We start from the raw sequence: 14,182 nt of genomic DNA on the forward strand, positions 1-14,182 counted from the left end.
CTTAGTACAGGGAGGGTGCCTTTTATATGGTAGATATATTTCCTGCTTTCAGACACACAAAAGAGTGTTAAGTATCCGTCCGTGCACTTTCCCAAGTAGCTGCAATTCAAAATAATATGCTGTTGTGGTAGGTTTTGGGTGGCCTTACCTTGGCCCCTACAACACATACGCGCCTGCGCGCGCACACACACGAATATCATTCAGCAATAAAAAAAGAATGAATTTGTCACAACATGGGAGCTCCATAAGGACAGTTGTATGAAGTGAAATAAGTCAGACAAAAAGGCAAACACTGTATGCTCTCTCTTAAATTTGGGATCTGGAAAAAAAAAACAAAACAGCAACAACAACTGACAAAATTCATGGATAAAGACAATAGTAGTTGCTAGAGGTGGGGGTAAATGGTGAAGGGGGTCACATGATTTAAAATAAAATTAAAAAATAAAAACAAGTCATAAAGATGTAACGTACAGCATGGTGACAGCATAATGTACAGCATGGATAATACTGTATTGCCAATTTGAAAGTTCCTAAGAGTAAATCTTAAAATTTCTCATTATTAGAAAAATAATTTGCAACTGTGTATGGTGACAGATGTTAACTAGACTTATTGTGATCATTTCACAGTATATACAAATACTGAATTGTTACGTTTTATGTTTGAAATTAATGTAATGTTACATGTCATTATACCTCTATAAAAAAAGTAGTCAATTCTATATTATGTATATGTCACCACAATTTAAATTTTATATATATTTTAAATTTAAGTTATATGTAATTACATATGCATAGTTATAATGACTATAATTTAACCACAATTTAAATTATTATAATTTAAATTTAAATTACATGTAATTATGTATATAAACAGGCATACTTCATTCTCTTGTACTTTGCTTTATTGAACTTTGCAGACATTGCCTTTTTTTTTTTTTTTTTTTTAACAAATTAGATATTATGGCAACCTTGTGTGGAACAGGTCTGTCAGTGCCATTTTTCCAACAGCCATTTGCTCTCTCTGTGTCTTTGTTTTTTTTTTGTTTTGTTTTGTTTTAATTTTAATTTTAATTTTTTCTCTCTCTTTTTTTTCTTTTTTTTTTTTTTCCTCTGTGTCTTTGTATCACATTCTGGTAAGTCTTGCAGTATCTCACACTTTTCCATTATTTGTCATGGTGTTCTGTGATCAGTGATTACAACTCCAAACTCAGATGATGGTTAACCGTTTTTAGCAAGAAAGTATATTTTTAATTAAGGTATATCCATTTTTTCAACTTAATAGACTACAGTACGGTATAAAACAGCTTTCATGTGCACTGGAAAACCACCTGGAACTTTTTAAAATTGAAATAAAAGTCACGGGTGCCTGAGTGGCTCAGTGGGTTAAAGCCTCTGCCTTCTGCTGGGGTCGTGATCTTGGGGTTCTGGGATCGAGTCCCATGTTGGGCTCTCTGCTCGGCGGGGATCCTGCTTCCTCCTCTCTCTCTGCCTGCCTCTCTGCCTACTTGTGATCTTTCTCTGTGTGTCAAATAAATAAAATCTTAAAGAAATAAAATCCACATATGATTCCTATTTTAACTATTTTAAAGTGTACCATTTCGTGGTTTTAGGTATATTCACAATGTTTTGCAACCATCACCATTACCTAATTGTAGACCATTTTTAATTACCCAAAAGGAAACCTGTTTTCCCTCTACTCCCAGCCCCTGGCAGCCACTAAAGACAGTTTTTAAAAAAGTGGTGTTTATCTCCCTTCCCAGATATTCTGATTCAGTAGTTCTAAAGATAAAGCTAGACATCTGGATCTTAAAAACAACAACATCAACAAACCATTCTGCTTTGCTTCTGATAGTCAGGTAAGTTTGAGTTACCGGGTGGCATAAGCCCAAAAGAGCTTATTTTAAGTAAATTGAAATGTTCTAGAAGCAGTAATATGAATTAAAGAGGATCTCATCAAAGCTAAAAACAAATGCCAACACAGTTTGATTGTCTTTAACTTAAAAGTCGGTTTTAGGCAGGGTTGAAGTGAGGGAAATAAACCATTTTATAAAATGTCAGTTTTTTGCATCTGTGTTTAGATTTCAGTTAACTTGTACTCCATGTGGTCTGTATTCATCCATTGCTAAGTTTTGGTTTAAGTACTTTTTGTTCTTATTTTCTCTTGGGTGTCCCCCCCCCCTTTTTTTTAAGAACTTCTGCTTATCTTAGCACATTTAGAGGAAAGCTTCCTCTCTTCCTGCCACCATCATCATAGTAAAAATGCTTTTAAAGGATGAGTACTAATTGCCAACTAGGTATGGAGCTGTATGTAGTAGTAAAGCTAAGCATATTTGATAATTGGGAAAGATTTGCTGACAGACTGAGTTTGATACCTTTTCGTTTTATAGCTAGAAGCTAAAGACAAATTCTAGTATTTTGTGATATCCCTGTGAAGAATTTTGGAGTCAAACTTATAATTTGGAAAATAGAGTGACTAGACTTATAATTGGAAGATAAAGTAACTAGAGCTGACAAAAAATAATGTTTAAAGCATTGATTCTGAGGGTCCACTGCTCACTGAATGCTATAAAACTATAAAGTGATCTCAAAATACAGAATTTTCTTTAGTTTCTTTAAAGGAATACATCTGTGGATTTTCACTTTTACTTTATGTAATATTTTATGTCCATAGCGTATAACTTAACAGATTCCATCATCTACTTCTGTTCTCCCAAGTTCTCTTCCAGCCATACTACCAACTATGGGTGGTTTTTTGTTTGTTTTTTTGGGTTTTTTTTTCCCCCTCTCCTCCCTATCTTGCCAGTAGTCTACCAGTAGTATTTTTTTCTTCCTGGAATTTTTTCCTTTAACCCTCACTTGTTTTATCATGTTGAGTAGCTTTTCCCTACAGACTGCTCCTAGGCTTATTTCCTTCTTGATTAGTTTTTCAAAGCATTTCCTCAATAAAGTTTGGCTTTTTTCTATGGGCGATTTTGTACTCTCTGCTAGGAAGATTGCTCCACATTGTTAGCCTTAGGATGAAGAGTAAGTCATCAACAAAAAAGAGCAACTTACTACAGTTTCCTGAAGAATCAGTTTTGTTATTATACTAAGAAGTCTGTCAAGCAAAACTTGACATTGCAGGTACCTCAGCCTTGAAGAAGGATGCTTATCTTTATCATTATTCATGTTGAGTTAGCTGTGTTGTTTGAATCTGCCCTTCTTGTTATTAAATTTAAACTTAACATTAGTTTAGTCTAGACATTGCTTCTGGCTAAATTAGTTGTACTTGCTTGGTTAAACTGTACACTGTGGGTAGTGATAAGCATTTTTTTTTTTTTTTAAGATTTTATTTATTTTTTTTTTCCAATTTATTTATTTTCAGAAAAACAGTATTCATTATTTTTTCACCACACCCAGTGCTCCATGCAAGCTGTGCCGTCTATAATACCCACCACCTGGTACCCCAAACTCCCACACCCCCGCCACTTCAAAACCCTCAGACTGTTTTTCAGAGTCCATAGTCTCTCATGGTTCATCTCCCCTTCCAATTTACCCAAAAGCACATACCCTCCTCAATGTCCATAACCTTCCCCCCTTCCCCCAACCCCCCCCCCCCCCGTGATAAGCATTTTTAATCAATAGTTCTTGGCAAATTTCCAGGAACTGGATTTTTTAGGTATGTGTGCATTTTGTCCCAAAAATGGATCGGTTGGACTCCTTTTGCTAAAGCAAATGCATATGTAATCCAAAAAACTGTGCTTATAGAATATTTTTCTACTGGAAAGAAGGATTGAGTAAGGTAGGTGGATACCACCTTACATAGGTCAAGAGATTAAAGATACAGTAGTTTTCTTACAGTTACATGATTCTCTTCCTCATCCCTTCTCCCCACCTCCCCCACCCCACATCAGAAGCAATTTCTAGAGATTCCAATGAAGAAGGCTTTGAAAAATCAGTTTGGAAAATACTTTTAAAGTTCTACTAAAAGGTAAAGAATTGTGTAAAACTATAGTCGTTTTTTACTTACAATCTAAAAGAAATATAATCCGTGGTTTGCAGGCTTCTTTTAAGACTGTTTTAAACTTAAAAATCTAGGGGCGCCTGGGTGGCTCAGTGGAGCCTCTGTCTTCAGCTCTTGTCATGGGATGGAGCCCCACATCGGGTTCTCCACTCAGCAGGGAGCCTGCTTCCTTTCTCTCTCTGCCTGCCTCTCTGCCTGCTTGTGACCTGTCTGACAATAAATAAATAAAATCTTTAAAAAAAAATAAAAATCTTCAGAAGGCAGTAATTGAGGAAGCAACAAATTTTCTATCTAGAGTGGAGGGAAAAATAAACTTCCAGAGAAGCCAGTGTTAAAGGTGATAATTAAGAGGCAGTGACCAGAAACTAAGAGTTGCTGCATATACTTTTCACAAAAATGGAAACAGATTAATCAAAGAGAAGAAAGCTGTGGAACATTTATGGCATAGTAACAATCAGTAGAATAAAATAAATAGGATACCGGTGTTTGAGTGCTTTTTAGGGTCAATTTTGTAAGTTAAAGTACTCTCACAAAGAGTTATCTTGTGGAGAAAGGAAATAACAGTTAAAAAAATTTTAATGATACTCTCAGGCTGCTTACTGTAGGTATTTTTTAAATTAACATGGTATCTCACACACCCACATGCATGCATTTAATATAAACATGTATGGCTTAATAAGGTAGAGAAATACCTGGTCTTAGATTATGAAATGAGTCCTTATGAGAACTTTTATAATACCAGTAAAAATACTCACTAATTTGTTTTGAAATTTTCCTAATGATAAGAACCACTAGGATACTTATTACAAAGTACAAATTCTTGGTTCTATTTCAGCCTATTAAATGTGTATTTTAACAAGCGTGCCAGGAAATTTTTAGTAAGTAGGGCTACATTAAACTGAAAACCTTTTGCACAGTAGAGCAAACAGTGGAAAAGGCAAGCCTTTGGAATGAGAGAAAATATTTGCCATACATTAAGGGATTAAAGTCCAAAATATGTACAGCTTAGTGGCAAACAAACTCTATTTGAAAATGGACAAAGGACCTGAACATTTCTCCAAAGAAGACACACAAATGGCCAAGTAAATGAAAAGGTGCTCAACATTACTAATCATAAGAGAAATGGAAATCAAAACCATGATGAGATCTCACCTTATACCTATTAGGATGGCTGTTACCAAAAAGACAAGAGATAGCAAGAGTTGGTGACCATATGGTGAGAAAGGTCCCTTATACGCTCTTGTTGGAATGTAAGTTGGTGCAGCCTCTATGGGAAAGAAATGGGGGTTCCTCAAAAAAAAAAAAAAAAAAAAAAAAAAAAGTAACTGCTATTGGATCCAGCAATCCCATTTTTAAGTGTATACCTAAAGGAAATGAAATCAGTACCTCTAAGTGATATTTCTGCTCATGTGTTGCAGCATTAGTTGTCATAGCCAAGTATAGAATTGGCCTTAATGTCTGCTGATAAATGAATGGATAAAGAAAATATGGTCTTTGTATTTAAAATGGAATATTTTTCAGCCATTGAAAAAAGGAAGTCCTTCCATATGAGCCAACATGGATGAACTTGGAGGACATTACATTAAGTGAGATAAGCCAGAGACAGAAAAATAAATACTGTATGATCTCACGTGTGGAATCTGAAAATGAACTCACAGAAGCAAAGAGTAGAATGGTCATTGCTGGGGATTGGAGGCAATGGGGAGATGTACAGCATGCTGACTATAGTTAATAATGTATTATATTTGAAATTTTCTAAGAGTATAGACTTCTGTGCTCTTACTATACACACATAGATAAATGTTAATTATGTGCTATGAATGTTTTAATTAACTTGATTGTGGTAATCATTTTATATATATATGTATATACACACACATATATATGTATGTATGTATGTATAGATATAGAAAGTTACACATTTTACACCTTAGATATATATGGTATTTATCAGTTATACCTCAGGGGGGGAAAAGATGATGAGGTGTGATGAGAATGTACATTCTTGCCTCATTGTTCATCTTAGGAGACAAAGCATTCAAGTTCTACTCTTTTCCTTTTTTTCCCCCCAAAGATTTTATTTATTTATTTGACAGACAGAGATCACAAGCAGGCAGAGAGCAGGGCCCGGGGGGGCGGGGAATAGGCGGGGTGGGTGGGTTTGTGGGGAGAGCAGGCTCCCCGCGGAGCAGAGAGCCAGATGTGGGGCTCGATCCCAGGACCCTGGAATCATGACCTGAGTCAAAGGCAGAGGCTTTAACCCACTGAGCCACCCAGGCGCCCCTCAAGTTCTACTCTTACTGGGAGTTGTTTGCCATTGATAAGTATTAACTTTTATCAGATGCTTTTTCTGTATCTGTTGAGACTATCGTTTTTTTGGTTTTTTTGGGTTTGTTTTTTTTTTATCCGCTTTTAGTCTGTTAACAGAGTGAATTGCATAGATTGATTTTCACACAATAAGCTGACCTTCAGTTACTGGGATAAATCCCACTTGTCATGATGGATTGTCCTTTTTATATATAGCTGAATTTAAATTCCTAATATTTCATTGAAGATTTTCTGGTAAATGATCATGAGCTTTTATATTGATCTGTAGTTTGTTTGTGTCTAAGTAGGCTCTGGACACATCATGGAGCCCAACATAAAGCTTGAACTCACAACCCTAAGATTAAGACCTGAGCTGAGATCAAGAGTCCGGCAGTTAACTGACTGAGCCACCCATGCACCCCAATTATTTTAAATTTATTAATGTTTGTTTTTGACCCATGACATGGCCTATCTTGATGAATATTATGTGTGCCTTTGAGAATGAATATTTTCCTGTTACTGGGCAGATTTTTGTACAAATGTCAGATCCAATTGACTTGAGTTGATGGCATTTTTCAGTTCTTTTTTATGCATTTTGATTTTCTGTCTTATTGAGAGTAGTTGAAGCTTTCAACTATAATTATGAATTTGTCTATTTCTCCTGTCAGTTTGGTCAGTTTTTGCTTCCTGTATTTTGAAGCTCTGTTGCTAGTTGCATACACATTTAGTGAACTGATCTTTTATCAGAGTGTAATATGTAAAATTCCCCTTTGCTCTGAGATCTGTTTGTCTAATATTAATGTAGTTACTCTAGCTTTCCTTTGATTAGTGCTTGCATGGCATATAATTTTTCCATTCTTTTACTTTTAACCCACCTGTATTATACATATGAAGTAAGTCTCTTGTAAATAGCTTATAGTAGGGCCATTTCCCCCTTTCCTTCTGATAGTCTCCTTTTTTTTTCTTTCAATTTTCTATCTATCTATTTAATTCTAGCTCAGTTAACATGCAGTGTTACAGTGTTACAGTAGTTATACAGTCTGACATTCTTTTTAAATTGGTGTGTTTAGTTCATTTGCCTTTCATATCATTTTTGGTTTGTTTGGATTAGGTCTACCATTGTTTTGTTTGTTCCTTCTGTTTTTCATTCCTCAGTTTTATTTTCCTGCCTTCTTTTTGGTTATTTGTATATTTTAAGGTATTCGGTTTTAGTTTACCTGATGTGATTTGATTATCATTTGTGTATCATTTGTATATTCGTTGCTCCAGCAGTTACATTATATAGCATGGGCTCAGAACCTAAATGTATATTAAATGTTTAGTATTTATGGATCGAAGTAATATTTTTAGAATCTAATTTTATTTTGATTGTTCTGAGATTTTCCAAATAAAGTTATGAAAAGACAATATAAGCTTTTTCTGACATACAGTCCATTAATAGAATATTATTGCTATGTATAATTTTCTTAAAAATACTCAAGACAGTACTACATTCACCAGTAACTTGCTTGCTTGATCTACAAAGGAGATAATGCTTTATCTTTATAGACTAATATATAGTCTAATATATATATATTCTAATATATATAGTCTAATATAGACCTAGACTAATGCCTGTTGATATTATGCAGATCCATTCTATTTTTGAGTCAGAATTTTTCTGTTTATGTATGACTCATAACCGTAACTCTGTAAGCTTTACACAAGGCTAGATTTGAGGGTGGTGCTATGTTTAAATGATTCTGTTTAAATGGTTATAGTTTAAATAGTTGAATGATCCCAAGGTAAACTGTGCATCATGTGTGTAGTATCAAAAAGATTTCTTTATTCAAGTTTATTTCCTCCTCTATAAATGAAAGATTTTAACTATTTGAATTTTGGCAGTTTTTTTCTGTTGGAATGTATTCTAATTTGGCTTTCAGATTAATTTAATATAGTTTTGATAATTTACAAGTTAAGTCATTCATTTAAGGGATTTTGGGGTTTGTTTCGCCTGTTGAAATCAAACATTTTAAAGCACCGTAGAACAATTTAAAGAACACAGAAGATGTTATTAATCCTCTGTTCAAGGTGTCTGGGTTTTAATAATTCACATAGATGGTAGAACTTAGCTTACTTAGACCTGTAATATCCATCTGTAGGAAATTTACTGCATGAAATAATTAAAAATTAGACTTAACAGTCATTCTGCTTAATGTTGTGGTCTAAGTAATGCTCCTGTTGGCCAGCAACTTCAGTCTGTCCCAGTGCTGTGCAGTAGAGCTCTCTGTCATAGTAGAAATAAATATATGTCTGTATTGGACAGAAGTTAACTTTAATTTTAGTTAATTTAACTTTCAGCAGCCACATGTAGCTGATGGGTCATTAGCAACACTGGTCTAGTCTCACAGCTTCCCTTTTTGTATGTAAAACTCCCTTCTTGGAATTTTTTTGCATTTCAAATGTAAGCTTGTTATGTAAGCACAAGCTTCTAAGAAGGCTCTTGACCTGCTGCAGAACAGGAAACAGAAGATTGATCAAATTAGAAAGAAAATGGTATATGACAGGATAATTACAGTATGATAAACATTAAGCAAATGAATAGGTTGATAAAATGACTAATTGCCTAGGAATGTCTGGGAGTTGAGTGAAGAATAAACACTCCAGGAATTTTAAGTAGGAATGGTTTCAAAATTTAAGTTAATTTTAAAAGAAATTAGATATTATAAAATTGCAATCAAACTTATCAGATTCTTCATTGGGTCTTTAGAAGTAAATTCCAGAGCAATGCAGAACTACCAGAGAATCTGTTACAACCTTCTACCTCTAGAACCAGGCTGAAATTATTAACCTTTTGTTACTGCTTTCACTTCTACTAATTGTTGTTCCTTGGAAAACTGCATATTAGATACTAGTTTAGAGAAGGTGGGAAAAAAATCTAAAAGTATTTCTCTTCCTTTCAGAGACAAGCTGAGTAGACTTTAATTTGATGCTCAAATTCTCAAATGACAACTTAATTTAGGCCAGGACTTACAGAGACAGAGAGTAACAAATTGCATTAATCGTGGTATATACCTTTAAGTAGGTTTCATTGCGTATGTATACAAATAACTCTTATATATCCATTCTTTACAGATCCAGGATGAGAAGACTGATAAAAGAAGAAGCTAGCTGAACAGCTATAAGATGCCCAAATCTGGGTTCACAAAACCAGTTCAGAGTGAAAATTCTGACAGTGACAGCAATATGGTAGAAAAACCATACGGAAGAAAGGTATATGATTATACTAAAGATGTGTTGACTCTTTTGAAATTGGGAAAAACTCCCCATTTAGTATTTTTAGTAATTACCCATAAAATAAAAAGCAGTTGGATGCCAGATAAATCCAAACCATTTATCTAAAACCTTGAGAATTAAATTGGATTCCTAAGAAAAAGGTTATCTTTCATTTGCTGAGATAACACAGTTACTAATGTGGCATATTTACTTAAATAATCATTGAAATAGTGTGGAAAAAAAAAAATCCAAGACCTCACAATCATTTGGCATTTCTTTCTCCACCTCCTGACCCCCAGTAGCAAAAAACACATATACAGTTGCAATTCCAATTTCCATGTGTTAACCTTGGATAAATTTACATAACTTTTCCAGCCTCTGTGTCTCTCTCTGTATTGGAGGACACATGCTTCAGAGAACTGTTGTGACGGTGAAATGGCATTAAGTATGGTGCCTAATATAATACTTGTTACAGACTGTGTGCTTAGTAAATGTTAATAGTTTTTGTTGTTTATTATTAGTCATTGCCAATGACCATGATTCTTTTTACGTCTGTCCTTCTTCATTCCTATTTAATTTAGGCCCTCAAAACCTTCATTTAGATTTTGCAGTTGTCTCCTAACTGGTATCACTCTCCTTTATCTAGTTAATTTTATACATTATCTTTGGATTTTCCTTTTTGGTTTTTTGTTTTTTCTTTTAAGTCTTTTTCCCCCTAAGTCATTTTCTTATTGAAGGACATCTGAAATGTTTCCGGTTTTTGGCAAGTATGAATACAGCTGTGATGAACATTTGTACACAAATCTTTTTTTTAATCACTTTTTTGAGGTATAATTTATATACCCTTGAAATTCAATCATTTAGTGTATAATCCAGTGATTTTTAGTAAATTTATAAAGCTGTACAGCCATCATCACAGTCCAGTTTACACCATTTCCTTCATTGCTAAATGATCCTCATACCCGTTTGCATTCAGTCCCTATTTCCACACCAACTCCCAGTCAATCCCATATCTACTTTCAAAGTCAGGAATTTTAAGTTTACAGACTTTGTTGTTTTCAAAAACTGTTTTGGCTATTCAGGGTCCTTTACATTTCCAGGCAAATTTTAGGATTAGCTTGTCAGTTTCTACAAAAAACCTACTGGGATTTTTATAGGGATTTTATTGAATAGATAGATCAGTTTGGATAGTATTGACATCTTAACAGTATGCCTTCCAGTACATCACCCCAGAATATCTCTGTTTATTAAGATCTTCAATTTCCCTGAGCAATACTTTATAGTTTTTAGTGTATAAATCTTTCTTGTACTTCTTTTGTTAAATTATTAGTGTTTTACTCTTTTTGATGCTATTTTAGTTAATTTCTTCATGGATTTTTCATTGCTAGTGTAAGAAATACAGTTGATTTTTATGTAGTGATTTTTGTATTCTGTGACCTTATTGAATTCATTTATTGGTTCTAAAAGTTTGTGGATTCCTTAGGATTTTCTACAGATAGGATCATGTCTTCTCCATATAAAGATAATTTTACTTATTTTCCAGTATAGATACTTTTTTTTTCCTTGCCTGATTGTACTGGTAATCTCTGCCTTTGATTAAAATGACCCATTTACATTTAATATAATTATTTATAGGGTTGGTTTTATATTTGCCATTTTTCTCTGTGTTCTTTTGTTTCATATTCTTTTTTTGTTTCTCTCTGATCTGTGCTGCCTTTTTTTATTCTAAATATTTTTTAGTGTGCTATTTAAATTTCTGACTTCTTAAACTTCTTAAATTTCTGATCTCTTGAATTGTAATCTTAGGAGGTTGCTCTCTGGATTATACTATGCATCTAACTATTCAAAGTTAATATTGACTGACTTCTAGTAAAATATAGCAGCTTTGTTCCTGTACAGCTCCATTTCCTCCCCCTTTTTGGTGTATTTATCTGTAGATTCAACAACATTTGTTATCAACCCCAAAATAGGCTGGTTCAGTTTTATTCAGTCTTTTAAAGAAATAAGATGTATGTATTCATACAATTCTCTTTGCCTACTCTTAATTTCTTCTTTTAGACTCAAGTTACTGTCTGGCTGTTATTTCCTTACAGTCTTTTAGAATTTCAGTATTTACTATAAGACAGATCTTTAGCCATGATTAGATTTCTCCGTCTTCATTGCTCTAGGAATATCTTGGTTTTGCTGTATTTTAAAAACAGCTTTATTGAGATAAAATTCACATAGCATATGATTTACTTATTTAAAGTGTACAATTGATAGTCTTTAGTATATTTACAGAGTTGTGCATTTATCTCTGCTATTGATTTTAACACATTTTAACCCAAAAAAGAAACCCCCGTCTATCCACCAGCGGTCACTCCTCATTCATTTCCCAACTAGCACAGGCCAAGGCAGTCACTAATCTACTTTCTGTCTTTGTGGAATTGCCTATTCTGGATGTTTCATACAAATTGACTTACAGAATTGTGGTCTTTGGTGACTTCTCAAAGGGCAGTTTTTTTGGATATAGATTTCTTAGTTGACTTTTTTTTTTTTTTTTAGCAGTTTTTTTTTTTTTTTAAGATTTTTATTTATTTATTTGACAGAGAACACAAGTAGGCAGAGAGGCAGGCAGAGAGAGAGAGAGAAGCAGGCTCTGCACTGAGCAGAGAGCCCGATGCGGGGCTCGATCCCAGGGTCCTGGGATCATGACCTGGGCCGAAGGCAGAGGCTTTAACCTGCTGAGCCACCCAGGCTTCCCAGTTGACTTTTTAAAAAAAAAAAAAAAAGATTTTATTTATTTATTTGGCAGACAGAGATCACAAGTAGGCAGAGAGGCAGGCAGAGAGAGAGAGGAGGAAGCAGGCTCCCTGCTGAGCAGAGAGCCCAATGTTGGGCTCCATCCCAGGACCCTGGGATCATGACCTAAGCTGAAGGCAGAGGCTTTAATGCACTGAGCCACCCAGGCACCCCATTAGTTGACTTTTTTAAAGAAAATGAATATCTTTATTGCTACTTTCTTGCTTTAACTGTTTGTACTAAGTCAGCTATTGTGAAGATACCCTTGTGAAGATGATTTTTTTTTTCATTGTGTCTCTCTCTTTGACTGTCACATGCTTCGGATTCCCCTGTATTTATTCTGTTGGGGGTTTCTTGAGCTACTTAGATCTGTAAATTAGTTCTCATGAAATTTGGATTATTTAATTTACTGATTTTTTTTTCCATCTCACATCTGCTTTTAAACATTTCTTTCTTTCTTTTTTTTAAGATTTTATTTATTTATTTGACAGAGATCACAAGTAGGCAGAGAGGCAGGCGGCGGGGGGGGGGGGCAGGGAGCAGGCTCCCTGAGAGCCTGATGCGGGGCTCGATCCCAGGTTCCTGAGATTATGACCTGAGCCAAAGGCAGAGGCTTAACCCACTGAGCCACCCAGGCTCCTCTGCTTTTGAACATTTCTAATACATTTTCATTCACTGCTTTTCAAATCCAGTATTTCCATTTGGCCCTTCTTGTAATTTTTCTTCATTAGCATTTTTTATTTGATAAGTCATTTTTGTCATAAAATGTTTTATTTCTTTATAATAACTGTCAAATCTAGTATTTGGGCTTAGAGAATTTCTACTGAATACTTTCATCCTTGCTTTTTTGTATGTCTTAATTTTTATTGAAAACTGGGCAATTTAGGTCATATACTGTAGCAGTTCTGCAATTCTGGTTCTCATTATTTCCCACCTGAAAGTTGTAACTTTTGCTGAGTTTTTTTATTTATTTATAACAAAGTGTTAGGAATTTATCTGCAGTATTTGTCTCAACCACTGGCATCCATTTTTTTTTTCTTTTTCTTTTTCAGTCTTGCTTGTGTCTACACAGACACAGGGGTACCTGTGTCTGTGTAGATTAGCCAGCAGCAATTGATTTGTCAGAGGTTGTACTCAAATACCAGGAGCCAGTAAGACTTCCACCTTCTACTGGCAGACTTGCCTGTGTGTTGGGGAGTGCATTTATTATTCAGGCATTTTTGTTTTGTTTTGTTTTAAGATTTTATTTATTTATTTGATGGAGCACAAAGAGGCAGAGCAGCAGGCAGAGGGTGAGGGAGAAGCAGGCTCCCAACTGAGCAATGAACCCAGTGCAGGGCTCGATCCCAGGACCCTGGGATCATGACCTGAGCCAAAGGCAAACACTTAACTCATTGAGCCACGTAGGTGCCCGTGTTCAGGCATTTTTGAAATCTTCCCTGGCATTTACTTTCTGTTGGGCTCATCCAGGTCTTCCCTTTGCTTGCGTGCTTGAAGTCAAGGATATGTAGAGAACGTGGGCCCTCCCATATTGCCTCTGCTTGTACACACAGTCTCCCAGTCAGTGAGGGATATATAAATTACAACTTTAGGCTAATAGGATTACGTGTTGTGCCCCTTCCAGTTGTTTCCTACCCTGTTTGCTATTTTTATAAACAGTGCAGCTGGGTGTGGGCTTTTGGCTTTCTATACCAATTCAAGTTACAGTCTCTTGCAGCATAGATGCTGGTTTTCATTGCCAACCCCACCCCAGTAGCACTTCATGCAAGCTAAGCATCAGCCAGGGAATGAAAGCATCCCCCAGGCAAGAATACCAGACACTCACTGTTCTTATCC

At 35.1% G+C, this 14,182-nt stretch overlaps 1 protein-coding gene across 4 annotated transcripts in view; it reads left to right on the top strand.

The window, feature by feature from the left end:
- ANKRD12 (ankyrin repeat domain 12) overlaps nucleotides 1-14,182 on the top strand; it is a 124,302-nt gene that overhangs the window by 23,170 nt on the left and 86,950 nt on the right. For all 4 annotated transcript variants that reach the window (XM_044243396.1, XM_044243400.1, XM_044243399.1 and 1 more), the window contains exon 2: nucleotides 9,425-9,562. In XM_044243396.1, the coding sequence (XP_044099331.1) occupies nucleotides 9,476-9,562 (87 nt within the window). In that variant the 5' untranslated portion in view covers nucleotides 9,425-9,475. The remainder of the gene's footprint in view (nucleotides 1-9,424; nucleotides 9,563-14,182) is intronic.

The sequence above is a fragment of the Neovison vison genome, chromosome 3, assembly GCF_020171115.1.
Source record: "Neovison vison isolate M4711 chromosome 3, ASM_NN_V1, whole genome shotgun sequence".
Classification (NCBI taxonomy): Eukaryota; Metazoa; Chordata; class Mammalia; order Carnivora; family Mustelidae; genus Neogale; species Neogale vison.